Below are 23,231 nucleotides of genomic sequence, written 5' to 3' on the forward strand. Positions count from 1 at the left end.
ACACCTTTCCCAACTGGGGGCACCATGAAGAAGTAACAGTTGCTGAAATGATCCATTGGCTCTCTCCAAATCATTGACACTGCTGAATGCATAGATTTCATTTTCATGTTCAACCACTGGATAAGATTTTTTGCACAAGTGTTGCAGCACATGTGTGGAACCCACCTCATGTTCTGACGTCCTTTCCCTGTACAACTCACTTATCCTCCGCCATTCCAAAGTCAGAGGTCGTATATACGGACCCAGTATCATATCTTTAAAATTACAGTTCTTCAACCATTTTAAGCATTGTTTTCGTTCTCGGTGATCCATAACTAGTAAAACTTTGACTATATTTATTTCGGAAGCATTTTGGCTCTAGACAAGTTTAATAGTTTAGAAAATCTTCAGATGGTTACATCCCAGGAAATTAGTAGAAGGGCTCAAATCGTAATATCAACAAATTAAAAAATATCCGACGTAGAAATAGCAGGTTCTATTCACTTTGAACGAATGGTGCAAGAGAAATTAATGAAGTGCATGTACTTCATTAGCAAACCATGGTGTAGAGAGCGTCAACAGGTCCTATAGGGGGTTTCACGGTTAGTATCTCCGCTTGAAAACACCAGAGGGCATATCGGTGCAACTCACTTCCGGATAGTTCATTTAATTAAGATGGCAGATGTAGATCAAGAAAATGTGAAAGACCGCTCACATTATGCAGGGAGGATCGATCTCTCACTATCTTAAAGAGAAATTCTATCTATTTGATCAATTATTTTTACATCTTTTTTTTTTCACTAACTTGCGCTGCTCCCAGCTTTCAAAATAAATATTATCTGCCCATTTCAGACTTCATTATCTTTCCATTACTACCTTATGCTCTAGTTTGTATTATTTGATTGTGCGAAAGTGTATCGCTGCGTAAAAAGTTCTTGCAATTTATCTCGCTTGAAGAATAATGAAAAAATGTTCATTTTGTACAGCTTCAATCATATCAGTTAATGGAGGTTGAACGACAACGAGAAAAAAAAATCAAACTTCTTAAGTTTTTTTAATTATTGATTTAGACTGTTGCTTTTCTATTAATGTTAATTATATTTTTCATGAAATAACTTGAGTTTTTTCAAAATTCACAAATGTCAACCACGCTTGAACAGACAGGCGAACGTACGAGTCTCCTTGAAGATTATTTTAATTTTATTTCCTTGAACGGTTGGAAATTTTAGAGTATACAATTTGGAGAAATATCGATGTTAGACACATTATGCATGCATAGGACATTTGTGGCTCTCACCTATCTGTCTGTCTGTATGTCTGTCTTATTTCATCTGGTGCATGGGTATGTATATCCTCGAATGAATGTGTGTTCGCATACGTATATTACATAAACATACTTCTGGTTAAAAACGAGTATAAAAGGATGCTAAGTTAGAAAGAGTGACTGATAGATAAAGACAACAAATATGAATATTTGTGAGTATCCATTTATTACTGACTTGTAGAGTATGTCCTTTCAAGCAGTCTCTTTTTTAAATCATACTGTTTGCAATTTTACATCCGGTCACGTGGATCAATATTGATTTAAAAGGCGAACCAAAGTAATATGACGGAATCTGTGAAAGAATTGGATCTTTAAAACTTACATATTTGATGCAAGGAAAGTTAAACAGAATTAAACTAATTTTAAGAAGACTGTTCTAGATGAATTTGCTGGTGGCAATCAGAAATGTTGTCTAAAGACCCCAGCAAATTTGAGAGTTATTACGTGTCAGCATCAAAGAAAAATCATGCTGAAAGTTATTGCATGTACCGTCCGATATTTGATGTTTCAAAAGTCAAAAAGAAAATGAAACAAAAAAAAAAAAACGTCATTGGGCATGTTATTTAATCTGAATATTGTACGATATTTACACCCAAATATGAATAAATATTTCGTCTGCATTAATTACACACATTTATCGTTATGATAGCTAATGTAATTATTGTTTTGTTAATCTCCGCTGAATACATTAAAATACTGTGTTCCATTTTTTTTTATAAAAACTTTTCTGGTATAAAATATTCAGCATTACAAATCAGCTGACGTATCGAATTCGTGTTATAATTTTCTTATCGAACTTGTGTTATAACTTTCTTAACTCGTGTTATAAACAAACTATTAGCCTTGCGAAAATAACTGAGAAAGAAGGATATATAAACATATGAAAAATGCAAATTGTTGAGATTGTTTTCGTTAAGGTTATATAACCAAAAATGTGCAACAAATGTTTAAAATCGGAGAGCAGAGTGAAATGATCCTACAAATGTATCTGAAATTATGGATAATGAATCTATATTATCAGGTATTGACAGTGTATTTAATTTAATTTTTTTATTTCATTTAAGTATGGGAAGTAAATATTATTTAATTGCCTGATATAGTAATTATTCTCCTAGTATGAACAAAAAGATGTTTAACATATATAATTGATTCATTGGTTTAACCATAATGATCTGTAGTATGGCTAAGATTCCTTCCTTTGTTGACTTTATGTTTTGCTAACCAAATGTAGAACGGTGAACTGTCCGGAACTGGAAATTTTATATGGGCATGCGCATTGGAGCTAAGGGAGGTAATTTTAGGCGCTACGATCAGTAACTCCGTTGCAACCGTGGAACCCCCTATACTAATCGAGAACTATCATGGTTGCACCAGTAGAAGTAATATCCAGTTGGCATGATATCAAATTGAGGAAATTATGAATTATGCATAATCTGTAAAAATCGCTTTTATAAAACGAGGAAATACTAAGAAAGGTTCGTGCGATCTGGGGTCATATTAGCCTGTTCAATAATAATAATAATAATAATAATCAGCAGCAGCAGTACCAGCAGTAGCAGCATTATCATAATAATAACAGGAAGGATAATAATAAAGTATTTGGTAAGGGTTTCTTCAATTGAGCTAATTACGGTTTACATTTTCTTTGCAGAAATAAATCAAAGCAACAAAATCGAAGAAAATAATTGTGCATGTACTTGTGTGTGTGTGCTCGCGCGCGCGCACGTGTGTGTGTGTGTGTAAGAGAATGAGCGAGAGAGAGAGAGAGAGAGAGAGAGAGAGAGAGTTTTGCTATGATAGAACATGTTTTGAATCAGTAAATATTAGTACAGGTTTCAAATAAGCTATGGGAAATTATTTTTCTTTCCAATTTTGAAATGTCCGTATTTATGGAAATCAAGGTCATGATCCATTTTGTTAATTTGGATTCATACTGCCATATGCATTTCATGGTGCTTCAATTAATGGAATTAGTTCAAATGAAATTTATACCGCTCCGGTGGCCTTAGTGGTTAGAGCGTCGGCCTCGGATGCAGGAGGTCGCGGATTCGAGCCCCGGTCGAGTCATACCGAAGACTTATAAAAATGGTACTAACAGCTGCATCGCTAGGCGATCAGCATTCAGATGTTAGTGTCGGAATTGGTGGCCTGGTGTCAGGATAATGTGACTAGGTGCTACATTTCTGCGGAATGACGCCCCAGTGCTTGGCATCACTATAGGATGCCACACTGAAGACAAAATAGCGATATGACGAACAAGAGTGTTAAAGCTGCGTTAAAAATCCAAATCACACACACACACACACACACACACACACACACACAAATGAAATTTCAACTTTTATTTGCCTCATTCTTTTTTCTGTTGTGTCTTTGAGAAGGAAATACAAAACTATGATCGACATATTTATTTTGTCTAGGATGTTACGTCTGTTTTACTCAAGGGCGTTTGGTGACCATTTAAATAAATTCAGAACTATAATAACCCGATTCTCTAAATGTTATGTAGTTGTAAGTGCTATACTTGTTGTTGCATATATTAACGTCTTATTATGGCTTTCAGATCGATACAAAAAGTGACACCCACTACCACCTCTATGCCCATGCATATTTCCCCGTGAGAAGTTTCGTTATATTTCCTTGAGCGCATTGTCTTCAATTTCTGTGTGATCTTTATCGTTTTATTTCACCGTGAGCAACCTTGTTTTATTTCCTGAGAGCAGTAGTTTTTCCATGAGAGCAGTATCGTTGTATTTTTCTGAGAGCAGTTTCGTTTTATTCTCCGGCAATCATTCTCGTTTTATTTTCCTGAGAGTAGTCTTTAATTTGTTTGAACAGTATCTTTAACTTCATGCACACCCTTTAAAGTTACAGTGTTTAAAACAAGAACAACCTATCTGGCATAACCATATATTTATAGAATCTATGCAAATTGCGTTTTTAACAAAACCAGGTCATGTACACAAATTTATAACAAAAGATATTTGATATACAGTTCACAACCATGAAAAAATTACAAAAATTAAATAAAATCATCTACCAGGAATTACACAAATATAGATAAACATAAGAATCAAATAGATACAATATTCCTGCATTGCATAATTCGGATTACCGTGTTTTAACATAGAAACTAATATTTCATACAATTATATATAAAAAGAGCGCCTTATCTTATGACACTTGTACACATGTAGACCATTACTAGCTGTATAAACGTGGTTAATATAAGTTGTACCTACTTTTAACAGGGATATTATAAATCACAGGTTAATACCACCTTATAGCTATTTTAGTTGATTTATAATAGATTACAGGCAAACATCAGCTGTTCCTGTTTTACCAGGGTATATTAAATCACATGTATTTTTGCCCATTGGGCTCATAAAATGAATTCAATATCGGTCGACGCCACCGCGTTTCAGAAAAATGAAACTATTTGGTGTACTAAATGACCCAGTACTCAAAATATACACTTCTTTATTAAATTTAGCGCAAACTTTCGTAATAGTAAAATGTGGTTCTTTCCGGCATTTCTTCCAGTGAAATGTCACTAATATAAGCTACCTGAAACAACAGACACGCATTGTCGAGGCGGAGGATAAGTGTTGCCTGCCAGAAAACAATCTAGATCACGTGAGAGTGGAGGCACGCTCTACGTAGAAGTTGAAGTAATGATGAAAGGTCTCAAAAAATTAAAATAGACAAATTGATATTACAGCCAATAATCAAATGTGTATTTTATTATTTTACCTAGAAGAGGTACTAGCTTATAATTAACTAAGATGTATTGGCATCCAAATATTCATACAAGAATTTCATGGAAATAGTTGCTGTATCATAATGAAAGTCTATTAAGATGAGAATGCGCTTAGAATTTTATCTCAATTGTTATATACTGTTTCCGAAACTGTGCGATTTGAGCTTAATTAATAATTGATTCGATGCTGGCGATATCTGTAACGTTGAATTATGCTGGAACTACCTACGGACTGCTTTTTTGTGTGGCTTATATTCAGTATAGTCTACGTTGGTACGTGCTTTAGAATTCATGTGTTCTGTTATTTTTGCTTTGACTTCTATCCGTTCGAAGCTGATATAAGTCAGTTACATACAGACAGTTTAGCAGTAATTAATTAAACAATTAATCAATTAGCTATGTTCATTAACTACGATTACAATTCATCAGTTGAAAACTACAGGTGTGTTACTCTTGCTGGGAAGTAGCAGAGTCCCCAAGAAGTATCCATACCTCCGCTGAAATAGATAAAAATAGTTTTTGTCACGTGTGAGGACAATGAACGTAATTTTTGAATAACTAATGATAAGGTTGTACATTTTAGTAGCCTAGACATTTATTGGGACAATTTAGCTTGACATACCATTTGTATTTTTGGATAAAATATCCGAATTATTAGTTTGTTTCAACGTTCAGTGAAACATGGTAGTCAGTACGCAAAAATGCACAACAGAATGTTACACTTCCCAGTGAACTGTTTTTAAGCTTTTACAATGATGCTGCCTCTTGTGATTCAAGCATGTTATTCATACCGCTCTGATGACCTAGTGGTTAGAGCGTCCGCATCGGATGCGGGAGGTCGCGGGTATGAATACCAAAGACTCATGAAAATGGTATTAACAGCTGCCTCGCTATGCGCTCAGCATTAAGAGGTTAGTATTATGACTGGTCGGCCTGGTGTCAGGATAATGTGACTGGGTGGGACATCAAGCTACATGTCTACAGCATGATGCCCCAGTGCATCACTATAAACCGCCACATTGCAGACATCGTAGCGATATGACTGAAAAATTGTTACAGCTACATTAAAAATCCAAAACACACACACACACACACACACTATTCATATGGCCTTTGAAAGGAGAACAAACATACAACTGTATGACAATGATTTCCCCTCCTTGCTTGGGTGTAGAATCTAACTAGTTTGCTTTTCAAATGAATACGTTAGATAGTATATGTTGGAGCGATATGTGATCATACTGACATGGTTTACGTTAAATAGCATTATACTTTGTAATGCAAAATTTTATCAACGTGAATAAACAAAAACAAGTGTTTCCCTTTACCCTCATTTGCGCTTCAGAGACCCCCAAATTTTTAATTTGACCCCCAGTTTTGATACTAAAATTTGTTTTTTACTCAGTCTGACCCCCAGTTTTGACACCAAGGATATTTTTGACTCTCAGTCTTGCACCCCTAGGGGATACACTGAAAAACAATATTCATAACCTATAAGTTGAACACAAAATTTTCACCAAAAAATATCAGCCATTTTTCTTTTTCTTTAGAAAACATTGAGTCTGTGTACATTATACAAGTGCAATTTTAAAACACTTTAAAGAACACGCTTGATGAGGCATAACTAAAATAAACCAGATCATATATACTATATGCCCCTCCCTGAAATTCTAACATGTAATATTTAAGAGCCTTTATTGTCCGCTACAGCAGGAAACAATTTGGACAGACACACCCAACTAGAATTAATTATGCAATTGAAAGAAATGAAAAATGATGCTGTACCTAAGCTTGCCGGCTGTAAATCCCTGTTTGTTGATGAATCGCAGTCTAGGTCCTCGCTGAGTTGTCTATAAATGTAAGAAACAGTGACAAATGTCACAGAAAGTAAATTACTTTGAAGAAGCAATATCAGTAAATATCCATGTTAAGCAAGTTTTCTAAACCAAGTTATATTATTTGTCATTTATTTTGACGCAAGTTTATACGTTTTACTTGATTATTACCAAGCATTACAAATATTCTCTGCTTCTTTAATAAGCTGGAAAGCAACAACTTTCTCCAATTTTGTATTCCCGAGAAATGCTTATATCCTTCTATATTCAAACGGTGTAAATTCTATTCCTACGGTGATTGGAATTTAAGTTAAAAACATGGAGGCAAAACTAATCACTTTTCAGGAATGTGTGAACTCGAGAACAGGTAACAATAAGTTGTACATAGACTAGCAAAATTAAATCAATTATAACCTTGACAAGGACAAAAGCAATTAATTTAAATATTCATAAAATAGTTTCTTCAACTGACCTTCCTCGTCAAACAACGTGAACAATAATAGGGTGACCGCAGACACTTCACGATTCACCTCAAAGTACACAAAAATTCACAATTCAAAATACTCGCAAACTTCGCTGAGCTTGAAATCCATTTTTCAAACAACAGAAGCGCAAGGCAATTCTTAAAGCACTTTAATTTTACATGAAGTATAGCATGTATATACGTACTTGATAATCACATTGTATGTCATACCAAACCACAAAGATCTCATATTTTGTGCTGACCTACAACGTGGACAAATGTTTTCGACAATAATGAAAAAATCTAAATAATTGACGAGACCATTCCGCGAGTGTCAATTCTGTCGCAAATCCACTATTTAGCGGTGAAAAATATGCACTTTGTTGAAAATTCACAAGTGTGATCACTCTGAGCGTCATAATACCGTATTTCTATCCGACTGATCATGTATACAATCGCAACGGCAACAAACGAAAATGAAGAAGAAAACGGGCTTCACTGTGTGCTTGCTTAACATACAAACTTGACTTATGGTAAACATGGCTCAGCTCCAGTACAATGAGGTACTGAAGTGGGAATGAAGATCGTTTATGTTCCGGCAATATGAATGACTGTTCCGTGGGAAGGAAGATCGTTTATGTTCCGGCAATATGAATGACTGTTCCGTGGGAATGAAGATCGTTTATGTTCCGGCAATATGAATGACTGTTCCGTGGGAAGGAAGATCGTTTATGTTTCGGCAATATGAATGACTGTTCCGTGGGAATGAAGATCGTTTATGTCCAAACAAAATTATAACGACTGCTCAGTCTGAAAGAAGATCGTTTATGTCCTGACATTTGCCCCGCCCCCACAAATTTGCATGTGCTGTAAAATTGCTATATACGAAAATTAACAAGCCCATCAAGTTTTGCCTCCCCCACCCCAATCAAGTTTTGCCCCCCCCCCCCCCCGAAAAAAGTTGAAATGACGTCCGTGGATAAAAGTGTAATGTTTACGTGAAAGTGAAATGTATTGACTAACAATGTATCATCACCCCCACCCGTCTCTCTCTCTCTCTCACACACACACACACACACACATACACACAGCAACAGAAGGAGCAACTAGCGCTCACCAGCCATCCATCTTACATAGTTTTAAAAATCATACTAATTTTTCTTCTTTCAATTTAAATCATTCATTATATACAGATTTTCTTTATTTAGTTTGTATGATAGATATTTTATTGGATGAAAGCCATATCTACTGACCATTCAGCTCTGGCGTCAGGTAGAAAGGGTTACAAACGGCCATGAGATTTACAAACAGCCATGACATTTATAACGTTTTCATCGCTCCACGTTTCCTTCGCCATTATTTTAAGCCGTAGCCAGTAGTTCATAGAATGCAGGCAAGTATTTAATATTTAAGGAAATAGTCAATATTATTACTTAACAACCGTCAACACCGCTGGATATTGACCGCGACAACAACGTATAACTAACTGGACTACTTAAAAGTAAATAATAATAATAATAATAATAATAATAATAATAATAATAATAATAATAATAATTATTATTATTATTATTATTATTATTATTATTATTATTATTATTATTATTATTATTGTTATTCATTGGAAAGATGTTTTACGTCCTGGCATTAAGAACGATTATTCAGTGGGAAGAAAGATCGTTTATGTCCAGGCAATAATAGTCATAACTCAATGGGGGGAGGGGGTTCGTGTATATTCTGGCAAAGAAACGATATTGCATTGGGAAAGAACATATATGAATCCTGGATATAATAATGATAATTCAGTGGGAAAGAAGATCGTTTATGTCTCGACGATGGCAATGATTATTCAGTGAATAGATCGTTATGTCCTGGTAGTAATAATTATTTTTCAATTGGGAATGAAAGATCGTTTATCTTCTGGCAATAATAATGATAATTCAGTGTGAAAGAAGATGTTTTTTCTCCAGGCAATGCTAATGATACCTGAAATCTAAGATTCACTCTAGCACAAGCATTGCCTAATGATGTTTGCACTGATTTTGGAGCGAAGTCAGCATCAGCTGAAATATCAACAACTATGCCCTGCTTTCGACGAACAGTTTATCGAACAAGTCCGAACTAAATGGTCATACAAGTAATAATATAGCCAAGCATTCTCACAGTATGTATAGCATACAATAATTCGTATATTTCATATTTAGCCCTTTAAAGCATTTCTCATATTTAAAACCGAGATACCAATGGCTAATTTACACAAGGGTTGAGCAGAAAGTTTTTCTCCTATTTATTATGTTTACCTGGTCCGCGAAAATTACTTTCTAAAGAAAAACCGCACAAGAAGTCTAAAGAAGTGATTTCTACCCTGGATGAATTTACCTGGTGTAGTTGACGACAAGCTTGACTTCGACTGATCCAAGAATTACCTGTTAAAGGATAGAAAACGATACACATTTCTTAGTGCAGGGCTTTCTCGGAATATAAAAAGAAGTTTATTGCTTATTCACATATACCGGTTAAAAGTTTCCATTGCGTTAAAGTTTTATGCTATCCAAAAATTCGGCAATGAACATTTGATATGATAGTTTCAATTTGCATATGACGATTTAATACTTTCTCATGCAATTATTATCATCATTTTTAAAATTAATTCTATTTTTGTTGTGTAATTTAAACAGATATGTATGCATCCGATGACTAAAACCTTTTTTCAATGATAAAATTAAAAACAAATAAAAATAATTTCCATTGCTTATTTTATTTCCGTTGCGTTCCATTTTTTCGTTACGTATTTTAGTCATACTGATCTATAATGCACTGATCACATTTCACAAAAGCTAGACTTTTTTTTATCAAAGTTCCTTTACAAACGGTGAACTGAATGCTGTGGACACTTCTATGTCTTTTAGCTATGCTAAGCTATCGGCCTTTGAAATGCCCCCATGCTCCCGACATCTGAAAATTTTAACAGCTTTTATGTTTTTCTGTATCCCCTATAGTGTAGGTGTTTGTTTTTCTGAAACAAATCAAAAAGAATTTGTGATTAAAAAAAGTTATTTATTTGAGGACACATTTTTTTAGTAAAAGTAATAAGATTGAAATTTTCTCTAAATTGTATTAAAAGTAAGTTTTCACTAAATGTTATTGAAAGTAATTTTCTATTAAAATATTTTGAGATTAAATTCATTTATTTCGGTATTATATTTATATACTATATAATAAAGATACTTTAAAAACAGTCAGATTTCATTCGTGACCTATGAACTCGGACGTTATGAATAAGTACAAATCTATGAAACATATGGTAACCACTCAAGACAGAAAATATCGTTTATATGGTTAGTATCAGTTAGTGGAATTAGTTACGAATTAGTTATATTGTTTTATTAAGACTCAAAGGAAAGAAGGAAAAAAGATTTAACAACATATGTCTCAGTGTTTGTTTTTCGAAGTACTGTAATTTATTCATCTATATATAAAGGTAAAGCACCTTCAGTTTATTCTCTTATTTTGATCTAGGAAGTTAACTCATTTAGTGTGAAAATATTAGGACAGTACTAAAAATGGAGAAATATATCAGGTTTATCAAACAAGTGAGTATCTATTAGTCCCATGTTTGGAGTATTGGACAATCGTTGAATCCATGAAATTTAATGCTCAAGGCATTGATTCCCGGTCTGATGGGCTATTCGATGATGACACCATTCCCGGTCTGATGGGCTATTCGATGATGACACCATTCCCGGTCTGATGGGCTATTCGATGATGACACCATTCCCAGTCTGATGGGCTATTCGATGATGACACCATTCCCAGTCTGATGGGCTATTCGATGATGACACCATTCCCAGTCTGATGGGCTATTCGATGAATACACAATTCCCGGTCTGATGGGTTATTCTATGACGACACCATTCCCGGTCTGATGGGCTATTCGATGACGATACCATTCGATGATGATAACATCATCGGTCTGATGAACAATTCGATGATGAAACCATCCCCCTTTCTGATGGGCTATTAGATGATACCATTCCCCGTCTGATGGACACCATTGAAGATGGCACCATTCTCAGCCTAAAGGGGTGTCAGATGAATATACCATTCTCGGTTTGATGGGCTATACAATGCAAAGCTGTCTGACGACGACTACTGAAGAATATACAGTCCTTTTCTATATATATACTAATGTCAGAGTTCTCTTAGGTCCAGCACTATGTTAAATACGATAAAACGTTAGCATTAGCCGTACCTTGCCTATTTCAAATGTCATTGTTACAGTTAGCCGTACCTTGCCTATTTCAAATGTCATTGTTACAGTGAGCCGTACCTTGCCTATTTCAAATGTCATTGTCACAGTTGAATGAGCCATTTCAGAAATTTGTCTTGTGCTTTTAAACTATGGGTGTGGTGAGAACTAAATCTTAATTAAAGGTTAATGTCTTCGCACAATGTTTGTTCAGTACGTATATATCTTCTAGTTCTCATAATGGAAATGTGTTTCAAGAATTTCTTGTAAGAATTTCAACGTATAATCCTTTGTATTTCAAAATTAATATTCAATGGTTTTATTTATTAAATGACAAATGTGAAGATTTAAGTGAAGCTAATACCAAATAACATGGCAAGTGCATCAAGAACAAAAGGGCAAATCTAGTTTGACGTTTTCTGATGTTAGTGGAATAGTGTATAATGTTGAATTTAAAGGATCATCCTCAGATTAAGAAATGACCCATCGATTCCTGCGGCTTGACTGCAAAAGCTGACCATCACATGATGAGAAAAACTCTGAGCTTTTCTCTTGTGTCCATTTTAAGACCCCAAAATTTAACGAGTCATTCGGCAAGTGTTATATCTCACGACAACGCAATAATAATTTTAACATATCGAAATAGAAGAATATTCTGTAGAACTGTAAATATTCTTGAACTTAATGGGACCAGTCAACCTGCTTCAATGCTAACGCAAAGGGAAATAAGCGACAAAAGCATGTGATTAGCTTTTAAGAGTTGTACCCAATATTATATGAAGAAAATTGCTTTGGTACAATAGTTTGAATTCAGTTTCCATAGTAAATATATGCAAACACGATGGTATTACAAATTCAATAGCTATACATTTCTGAATACTAATGATCGAACATGTATTTGTCAGTATAGACAGCCTTGATGACAGCTTTTATGTAGAGATAAACATATGGGTCGCGGCATTTTCTGGATCTACATTTGTTTGAAATACTAGTATGTGCTTTTAATTTCGACCCAAGCAGTCAGGTGCTAATTTCAGTAGTGAGTTTTCCAAACTCAAGTCTGCAAAAGGCCTGAAATTCCATCAATACAACAATGTCTCTGTTTCTTTCAGTTACAGCATGAAAAAGCTCTCAAAATGAATCTTTTTACTAAAATCTTTCTTTCATTATCAATCAGTCCTGGAAAGAAAACCCATATGCACTCTGTTTCATCGTTCCGTCCATTTTTACACTGCTTCTTATTTTTCCATATCATTAATAAAGTGATGCCTGAACGATTTATGACCAAATCTGTGCTCAGTACACTCAGCTATCAATGTGGTGTGAAGCTGTTCTCGATGCCACACTATCTTCTCCAAATAGGATAGCAAAAAGGCTCCTTAAGATATTTTATAAACACCGAAACCGGTGTATACACATAATTCAAACCTACTGGTTCATAATTTCAATACTACATAAGTATATGCTCTCACACAGATGATATGGTGCAGTGCAAAAAATAAATTTTTAATTAACGAATTTTAACCTTACGCAAAATGTAAGGTTTCTTTTATCATTCATGTATTTATTATGTTTAGATATCTTTAATTCGCCTAAGAAACGAATCAAATATTGGTTGCTGTTAAAATATTAAAGAACCAACAAGAATAAATTAGTTGCTCCACATATATCTCTGACAACTTGAAACAAGCGCATTTTGGACTTTCCGCAAATACAATTTCCTATAATTGTATTTGTTTAAATTACATCCCTTTCCATCTAAGGATTGCCTCCCTATAAAACAATAAATAATGCAATATCTAGTAGAAAGCATACTGTTCTAAGTGTAAAATAAATAAAAAATTAAAACTAGCTGTAAATTAATTTATATAAAATTTCGCGTTCATACAAAAATAGTAACAATTACGTAAATGTTTGTGTTATAACAATATAAATCACTCTAAGAGGCATAATAATCACGTGACTTTTATTTTTACTGAGACCACACCAATACTGATTTCAAATGTTTTTAAATCACGTTCTCTACCAAAGAACAGATTGGCCTTTTGTATGAGATGTCATTTTAACATTTAGAAATTTACTTATCAAGTGCATGTTATACCAGTAAATTTAATGTCGTTCTTTGATCGATTATCATACTGTAATAAATGTGGAGTATGCGCATTTGGTTATAGGGCCCCGTTTTAAGGAAGTCTTAGATCTGTGTGATTATTTGTGTGATTATTGGAATTCGGCGCAACGGAAATATCCTTAACCCTAAATATTTAGCCAATTACTAGGAGCAAACGTCACGGAGTGAAATGTTAGTGAGTTTCCATGATGCCATGGTTCACTAGTAGTGAATTCCGGCCAAAACCGAATGGATGTCCCTGTTGTAAGATAGTCCATATTAAAATCTAGTGGTGTACATTGGTGGTATGACTACAGTGGCAGTGTTTACGGTAGGAAACCTGTAAATTACGCAAAGGAATAAATAAGAAGGGACTCGGCAGATACCATTGATGTCGCCATGGGGGCAAATGTGGTGCAGTTATATTGGCGAAATGTGCATGGAAAGCATATATTGAGTTAGTACTAATATTAGTACCCTTACTCCTAACTCGTGGACAGGGTACTAACATGAGCTTATACGTGTCAATGGAGCAAGCCGGGTGTGAATCACACCCGGCGCTCTTTTAGCCTAATATCAACAATTTGAACATATTTCTTGCATATAATCCAATAAATTAAGTAGTCCTCTTATTTAATACCGGAAAAACCGAAAATCATTGTAGAAATAGTTCTAAAATCTCGTTTACCTTTTTTTATCCAATATTTTCGTTTAGACCGTCCGCCATATTAGTTAAATAATGATTACTTCCGTTCTCAGCCTTGTTTGTTTGTGTGCCATACAAGGACATTGAGGCCTTATTTGGAAACGTAAACAAATCGTAGTAAAAATTTGGCGCGGTTTGAGTCAGAAATTTTGCGCATTACAAGTAAATACGGTTTGTCGGCAACTTTGAAATTCCACCAAGAAGCCATTATTCGCCACTTGATTGATAATAACATAGCGTAGAATATCCAAAAATGGTTTGGCAAGCCTTACGTAGAAAAGGGGTCACGGCGAGAGTCTCGCGTTATCTGTCATGGCGGACACGATGAAGTTAGTGTAACCATGCCAATTTATTTTATCGTGTAAGGGCTTAATAAATTCAAAATAAGCCAAGCGTCTTTCACAACATGATTATACTTATGTAGTAGATTTCTGCATTGTTGGTTTATCTGACTTTAGTGATGATTTTTTTTTTTTTTGCTCCATTACATGATATGGGATCAGTTCGTAGCCTCAGCCACAACAAATCAAGTTGAGGCTACGACATCGTAGCGAATATTGAGTGGCCTAAGGCGGCGGAGTTAAAATAGTTCCCAGTGTTAGGGGATACTCGTATATTTTCTTAGGCGTGAACGGCTAGCGGTACGGAAACCCGATGAAGATCAACCACGCAGATGTGCGGTTGATAGATATTTGGCAGGTTGTTTTATATGTGGTCTTGCATTAATTAGAGTAAATTTTGGTATAGAATGGACACGTCGGGGTTTCTAATTTACAACTGAAGTTGTATGGAAGTCTTTGGAAAGTTGGGGTAAACTAATGACTTCTAGCGAGAATCGTACCAGGGTTTGACAACCGCTCGGTCAAGTAAGGACCCTTGGCTTGTAACAATACAAACCTACCTAATACCACGTCGGTGTCATCAGGGTGCAATGAAGATGAAGATCTGTACTCAACACCAATACTTGTTTGTGGTCTTTTTAACTTTTCAGCAAGGATCTGTGGATGCCATTGAATCTGTGAAAATGGAGACAAAAAAATTAAAGAATTGTACACCTCCACTTCTGCATTTCATTCTTCTACCATCTCTCTCTCTCTCTCTCTCTCTCTCTCTCTCTCTCTCTCTCTCTCTCTCTCGTACGTGTGCTATACTATATTATTCGTTTATTATTGCAGCCCACGGCGATGTCAAAAACGAAAAGCATCAAGCATATAAAAACGTGCACAAAACTTAAGATTTTTCATTCATTCATTAATAATTTCTAACCGGACTGTCACCAAGAGTTCCGTAACACTGTAGACTTGTTGCATTTAAGAGAAGAAGGAAGTTTTCTGTGTAAACAACAACCTGGTCACTGTCCTTTTTCGGCTCCTGGAAAAGTCAGTTTTCAGTGAATAAGGTTGGGTTCCTTGCAGTACACATACCAAGCAGGTAAAAACTGTGTTGTCTGCATCCAATATTTGCCTTTTCAAGCTCAACAAACATTGATCAAAATAAGAAGGGCAAGCAGTGTAACTTTTATGTACATCGGTTCACATTTACGGACGTTTGCGGAATTATTCTGAGCCATGTCACTTATGTTTCCTGGAACAAAATAGACTCACCCACGCAAAAATGGCGGCGAAACTCGTTTGGTTTAAAATGCGAGCAAAATCATAGTGTTAGAGAACCCCTGGCGATAATCAAGAATGAAGTGATTACGTTTTGTGGATTCTTTATGTCAGTGCTACTGCTCGTTTTGTAAATCGATGTGGGATAATGTACAAACTGGACGAAGGGTAGTCGAATACTATATAAGAGGTAAAGTTAAAATGATTTTGGCAAATCTATTCAAATAAAAAGATAGTTTCAATTCAGAACTCTGTCTTTAGAAATCATAGATCTAATGGAACCAAAAGCTTTAAAACTGTTGTAGAAAATTAGCAACACTTCAAAAACTTTCATGCAAATAACATCCGTAAGTAATCATGTATTACACCTCGAATTATAAATTAAATTGTCTGTCTCATTAACGAAAGTACATAAATAAGGTCTAAGATTTTCAAATAACTTGCCTACACTTGGCATTTGTTTAAGTGGTCTGCACGTTAGACAGAGCAAAATTGGTATTTACATAGAGTAAGTAAATCTTGATTCCTTTACAAGTTTCTGGTCTTTTCACGGTGACCTACATGTCAATAAATACATCTGTGGAGTGTGCATCAATGTAAGTACATTTCTAACTTAAAAAGCTATAGTACGACCTACTTGAGAATATTAGGGGCCATTTTGAATCTTAGGTTACAAGGCGCCAATAGAAATTGTGAATAGTGGGAAATGAAAGGTAAAATATGAAACAAAATTAAGTTGTACTTAAAGCAAATTAAAAAATGTATGTCTAAAAAAGCCTGAAGTTATTTTTAATAATACATAGATTTGTCTAAAAGATGTATCTATTAACAGGATGCAGCTTCTGTGTGTGTGTGTGATGGGTTTTTTTAACGTATAGCTTTAACAATTTTCCATTCATGTTGCTACTAGGTCTGCAGTATGGCAATGTATAGTGATATCTAGCACTGGGGCATCATGCCGTATGTCCAACCCAGTCACATTATCCTGACACCAGGCCAACCAGTCCTAACACTGCCTCTTAATGCTGAGCGCCAAGCGAGACAGCTGTTAACACCATTTTTTAAGCCTTTGGTATGAATCGGCAAGGGTTTGAACCCACGACCTCCCGCATCCGAGTCCGACGCTCTAATCAATAGGCCACCGGAGCCGTTCAGCAGCTTCTGTAACCTCATGCGAGGCACTCCAATAAAATATCTGAGGTTTTCTAAACCATCTCTACTCATGTTACCAGTCCTAGAATTCACTGATGAAAGGCCTTTACATTTATGTTCTTCTGAAGACAGGTTTTATGAATAAACACTTTGCAATTTCTGTCTCTGTAGTAGCAGAATTGAGCAAATTTTACTTTAACCTACTTATGAGGTATGTAAAATCACTTGTCACACAGAATGTATCATTAATCCTTAATTTTATGCAAGGGAAATATAGAAAACATAGTTGTTTGTTTTTTTAAGATACTATTCGCGTGCTTACAGGAAAACGTTATGAATTTTACAAAAGGTTTTATTCGTGTCTTATATGTAGGAATTACATTTCTAAGCTTATTTAAAATAAATAACTAATAAAACATGATCATAATATAACGGTTTTAATGTTTATCCAAATTGTATGATTGCCTATCATTAATAAACATAATCTTTATCCACATGTATACGGACTGTTCTTGTGTTACTTTTGGATGGCTGAAAACGGTAAACGCTGTATAAGGAATACTTCTATTAATCCTTGAAGTAAGAAAACGGGTTTCTTACAATTGTTCTAACATCATATGGCTTTATAAGATGCCATCATCTTTATGCAAGGCAAGTTTCAACACAACCATTAAAGGCTCATTTGATCCCATTTTTACCATATCCTTCAGTTCCTACAACATTTCAAGTTTCCAGTTATTATCATGTAAATCAGTATTACCACAGCCACTAGTCTCGGGTCTAATGCTTTTCAGATCTAATGAGGTACTCTTACTTGTATACAAAAGGTACGCAAACACCGGCTATAGCCTTATTATGGACACCTCACAGTCTCATCCCAGCAAATTTCTACTGGTTAAACTTTATAGATGCTCCCCTCTCCTCTTTATTTGATTGTTTTAAATATTAAGGATTTTATATGTTTTCCTGGTAAATTCCCAGGCATATTTTTGTTGGGGTTTTCCTTATTTAAAATAAAGAATTTTTAAACTGGAATTCTCTATGGTCCGTGCCAGCTAGCATCTGTTGAAAAACCAAATGACTTTTTATCTTTACCGTTTTGAGGCTATATACAACAAAATGTCAGCACCACGGTATCAACACTGTAGCCAGGACTTGTGTCATTTTGGCAAGTGTTCTCCTTAGAGCATGTTGACAGTAGATAGGCCCTCCAATGAATTCTGTTAAAAGTGCTCTTAGCTGTAAATACAGCTAATTATCATATACTATGATTAAATTCAATGATCTGTATTAAATAGCGTCATATGTGATATATGTTGGTAATTTACAAAGTAATGATGTCATTTTTCTTGTTGCCGCATTATTATTCCTTAGCTCTTTATGCATATGTTATTATTGTCCGTTGTTCGAGTTTTAAGTTAACCATCACATTACTATTACATGTTAACCATGACATTACTATTCTATGCTAACCATGACATTACTATTCTATGCTAACCATGACATTACTATTCTATGCTAACCATGACATTACTATTCTAAGTTAACCATGACATTAATATTCTAAGATAACCATTACATTACTAAGTTACTATGACATTACTATTCTAACCTAATCATGACATTACTATTCTCAGTTACTATAACATTACTATTCTAAGTTAACCATGATATTACTAACTAGTCTGGTTTCTGTGAGCACGTGAGTGACTGATCGGGACAATTTGTCCTCTGAACTGACTGTTGCACACTGGATAGGAGAGGCTGCTTGGAGTTGTTTGATCAACAGGGGACATGCTGCAGTTCTTGCGCGAGATTTTCCCACGTCTTCGGGTCAGTGATGATGGTTTTCGAGGATGTCTTAACGAATCCTTATAATCGTTTCTTCTGACCACCATGAGATTGCTTTCCCTCCTTCAACTTGCCATAGAAGATCTTCTTTTGTAGTCGTTCGTCTGACATCCAGGTAACGTGACCAGGATTTACAGGGCCAGTGACATCTCAGCTGTGATTTGATCAGCAGAATTGATGCTTTGAACGCCTGCCCGTGTAAGAACCTTAGTGTCTGGACCTTATCCTGCCATCTTATCATCATCCGTTTCCTCATACAACCAGTGTTAAAATGGTTCGGCTTCTTTGTATAGCCTATGTACATTTTCCAGGTTTCGCATGCATACAGCATGACCGACAACACAAAGGCTTTGTAGACCTTTAGGTTTGTTTGTAGACACAGCTTGGCACTCCCACACATTTGCGCATAGCATGCCGAAAACCACACTTTATAAATTTTGGCGTTGATTTCATCATTGATGTGGACTGCACCTGACAGTGTATTACCAAGCCTGGAGGATTTGATCAGTCACTATGATGGTAGGCTGTACATAATGCGTTCCTGGTGCAGGTTTGTGCACCATCTGTCTTTCTGATACTGACTGATCAACCAAAATTGGCACAAGTTGAAAAGAAATGGTCCATACTCTGTTGCTTGTTAGATTCAGATTTGGCATTCTGGGAACAGTCGCCTGCAATAAGGCATCCTTGAAACCCTTCCTTCTGTGACTTCACCTTTGCTAGTAGTCTTCTCAGATTAAAGTCCGGTATCTGATATCGAGCCCAGTGTCATAGTCACCAAAGGCATTTGTAGCATGCTGACGAATGCTAAACATAAGAGGGTTTTTGTCTATGCGCAGTTTTGCCTGACTCCACTGGTGACTGGGAATGGTTCAGATGACTCACCGTCGCCCAAAATGGATTTGACGAACCATTATGATACGTGTCTCTGATCAACCAAATTGTGACATGATCTCCCAGAAGCCCTCAGAGATGGCTCTTTCAAAGGCTTTTGCCTGGTTGACAAAAGTCTTGTACATATTAGAGTTGTCAATAGGTGTCAACAGCTGCAGGTACTACAGTCTGTTTTGACACATATGCAGGACATTTAAACAGTCTTATACATTTTCAGGGCTATTCAAAAGCCTGTTTACTTCGCCAAATCACAAAAAGAGAGCGCACTGCATGCTCACTTGTTCCCATGAGACTCTACTTCAAGTATGACTCATTTTCTGTGACAACAGAAAGTACAAACAGAGATAAAGACTGAGTTTAATATGGAAAGAAAGGAAGGACATGACAATGTATTAGCGTAATAGAGACAGATTATTAGGTTTATATAAAGTTGCAAAACAGTTAGGTTCTGTCAACAACAATTTGATTAGCGTTTTCATACAGTACTAAAGTATGATTTTGTGCGTTGTCCCCCAAATTAAGAAGTATACATACTAGCAATATCCTAATTAGAAAATTAAAAATGGTGGTGTTATGTTCAATTTTACTGTTCTCATATCTTTTTACAGCCTCACCCTTCCATAAGTGATGATTGAAGAAAGGCGCGTACAGGCACAACGAGTTTGTAAAACAACTGCATAATTAAAGAAATATGTAATGGTGGCTGACATCTATTATAATTATTAAGAAAACTAATACTTAAACAGAGATAATTATAGATTTTTCGGATTTAACTGATAAATGTATCCACAGGAAATTAGAGTAAAGTGCCCAGAGCCATTAATGAGGCCGACCTGGTCTGGCCTGGCCTGGGTACAATTTCAACCCTCAGCGTATTTATTACGAGTCTGGTGCTTCAAAAAGGACATATATATATATATATATATATATATATATATATATATATATATATATATATATATATATATATATATATATATATATATAATGTAAAATAAAGCTGAAAGGAAAGACATGGATAGACAGATGGGCTAAAGAAAGAATGCATTCAGATGGTTAGTTAAATTTAGATTTAAGTGGTTTTCGCACAGTCGTGCATGTACCACTGTTTTATTCCTACACGGAAGGCTGTTTGATTACTCCTAGGTGAAGAAATTCGAGCCACTTCCCCCCAGGCTTTTATGTTTGATTGAAGCCGTCAGGCAGTGGGACTAAGATTAGTCCCTAACTGTCTGAATGGAGGGCTTGATGGCGAGTAGAAATAGACCCAACACACACTCGACCTATTCAATCGCTACTACTTAGCTGTATTTAGGTATGTATGAGTGGGAATGGACCCATCACACGCTCATATGTTGGCAGAGGCGTAGCTGGGGGGGGGGGGGCAGGGGGGTACATATGTCCCCGGGCGCCAAGGTACAGGGGTGCCAAAATGAGGCTTACAACGTTACATTATAATAAGTAAACAAGGGTAATATTCAAAAATGTGATTAAACGGGGAGGGGGCTGGGGCGCCAATTTTATAGTTCGTCCCCGGGCGCAAAATATCATAGCTACGCCTCTGTATGTTGGTAGTGAAATTTAAGATGGATATTAAACATTGCTGGCTTACACAAAGAGGTCTAATGAAATATGATAATAACGTTAGAATGACCAAGTGGGCCGTCTTCAGGTTTCTTCAAAATGTACATAACAAGGTGTACCTAATGACCTAATGAATATGGTAGTTTTTTGGTCAATAATGGGTAATGGGGGTGGGGGCAGACGGGCAAAATGAAACTCTGTCGAGATATTTGTTGTTCTCAACTTATGAACGAAATTTAATTACTGTTCACTTTTTTCTAAAGTTAATTCTCTAAAAGAAATTACCGTATTAAACAATGTTTAAATGTATGTATGGTTGAATGTCATAGGTCATAGTGTTATTGATATGTACTTTGGCTCAGTTTTTTGTTTCTTTGCTTCTTGTTGTGGTTTTTCACTATACATTTCGAAATTAGAAGAACATTTGTTCCACTGCACCAGCAGAGGAATATACCGCTCACTCTTCCTTTGGCCAATCGCCCATTTACCCCAAAGTACAGTGATCTTATCTCGGCCAACCGATCTCATTTGTTTTGGTTCTAAATCTTACCTCTTCCTTCTTTGCTCCAATCTTGATGAGAAACTCGTCTTCAATTTCTGTTTTTGCCCGCCTCAGAGATGGGTCACGTGACTGCATACTGTCTGTGGAGTCGGTCATATCTTTGTAAAGTGCTAACGAAAATGAGATTATGTAATTTCTTCTATCACCGTCTAGTTTAAGTATATCTTATAGTTTCTGCTATAGAACACATTTTTATATGATTTGCACTTACACGAACTCTTACCATGATACTCCTTAAAGATCTGACTCATTGTAACGCTTTACATTATTTCTACTGAATTACTTGTATTTTTCTTAACAGTTGTGATGTGTGAAACAGACATATCCATACAGAACTTCGTTATTTTCATGCGTTTTTGTATCATATAATAATTATACCAGTTTATCAGCATATGATGGATGCGATGGTCATTTACAATAATATGAAGGGACGTACGCACGGACACCAATAGGCATATTACATATGAGCTATATTAATACATTAATCCATGAAACATATTATTACAGTTATTGAGTTTGGAGCAGTTCTCGAGTGATTTCTTACTGTCCTATACATATTGATCCTATAGTTGTGTTTTGTGTGAGAAGAAAAAAAGAAGAAAATAAAGAAATACAGACTTACTCTCTCAAAATCTGGTCTGTTAGCATGGAAAGGCACTTTCTCGATGCGATAATCACTCCTTGTACTACTGATTCAGAACTCCACTCAATGGAGCAGATTGTTTAATTGTTACACGTAGAGACAAACAAATATTTCAATCGAGTAAAGTAAATAATAGTTTACCTTGTATGTGTACACAAGGAAATAAATGAACCTTCTGCGGAGAAAATGGAAAGTGTTCTTTCATTGGTATGTGCTCGTGATAATTGTACAATTGAACGGTCTCATAGTTTATACCACCTTCTGTTTTAAGCAAGTTGTTAATGTATTTAACTTTGTTCACTTTAATATTCGGATAATCTTAGTCAAAGTGTATTTGCGTGTGTGGTGGATATTTTTTGGTCATGATTTCAGCCATTATATTTGATGAAAATAGGACTGGAACTCAAGCCTTATCAAGCAAGTGGTAGATGGTTTTCTGGCCATTTTACTCTGCCTCAGGTGTCTAAGGTAGTATTTACTGTTGTCATTGTGTGTATAATCAAAAAGTT

At 35.6% G+C, this 23,231-nt stretch overlaps 1 protein-coding gene across 2 annotated transcripts; it reads right to left on the reverse strand.

Moving 5' to 3' along the window:
- Positions 1-1,486: 1,486 nt before the first annotated feature.
- Positions 1,487-22,919, reverse strand: LOC149803223 (uncharacterized). Of its 2 annotated transcripts, XM_089952850.1 has the most exons (6): positions 22,702-22,919; positions 22,068-22,189; positions 15,328-15,442; positions 9,741-9,787; positions 6,849-6,913; positions 1,487-5,560 (listed from the first exon to the last, which is right to left on the reverse strand). In XM_089952850.1, exons 2-6 carry the CDS (start codon positions 22,173-22,175, stop codon positions 5,500-5,502), a joined length of 396 nt encoding a protein of 131 aa, XP_089808976.1. In that variant the 5' UTR covers positions 22,176-22,189; positions 22,702-22,919; the 3' UTR covers positions 1,487-5,499. The 2 variants fall into 2 exon arrangements, with proteins under 2 accessions (XP_089808976.1, XP_089808977.1); XM_089952851.1 differs by lacking the exon at positions 22,702-22,919 and having other exon boundaries at positions 22,068-22,688.
- Positions 22,920-23,231: the final 312 nt, after the last annotated feature.

This window comes from Sinohyriopsis cumingii, chromosome 3, assembly GCF_028554795.1.
Source record: "Sinohyriopsis cumingii isolate HCF-2022 chromosome 3, ASM2855479v2, whole genome shotgun sequence".
Taxonomy (NCBI): Eukaryota; Metazoa; Mollusca; class Bivalvia; order Unionida; family Unionidae; genus Sinohyriopsis; species Sinohyriopsis cumingii.

What these genes read in the sequence shown, in the direction of transcription:
- LOC149803223 (XM_089952850.1), bottom strand. Translation starts at nt 22,175, where the DNA reads ATGACCGACTCCACAGACAGTATGCAGTCACGTGACCCATCTCTGAGG. An exon ending in TGACACCGACGTGGTATTAG is followed by an intron (nt 9,788 to 15,327) that starts GTAGGTTTGTAT and finishes ATCCTTTAACAG; the next exon opens with GTAATTCTTGGATCAGTCGA. An exon ending in CTTGTCGTCAACTACACCAG is followed by an intron (nt 6,914 to 9,740) that starts GTAAATTCATCC and finishes TTACATTTATAG; the next exon opens with ACAACTCAGCGAGGACCTAG.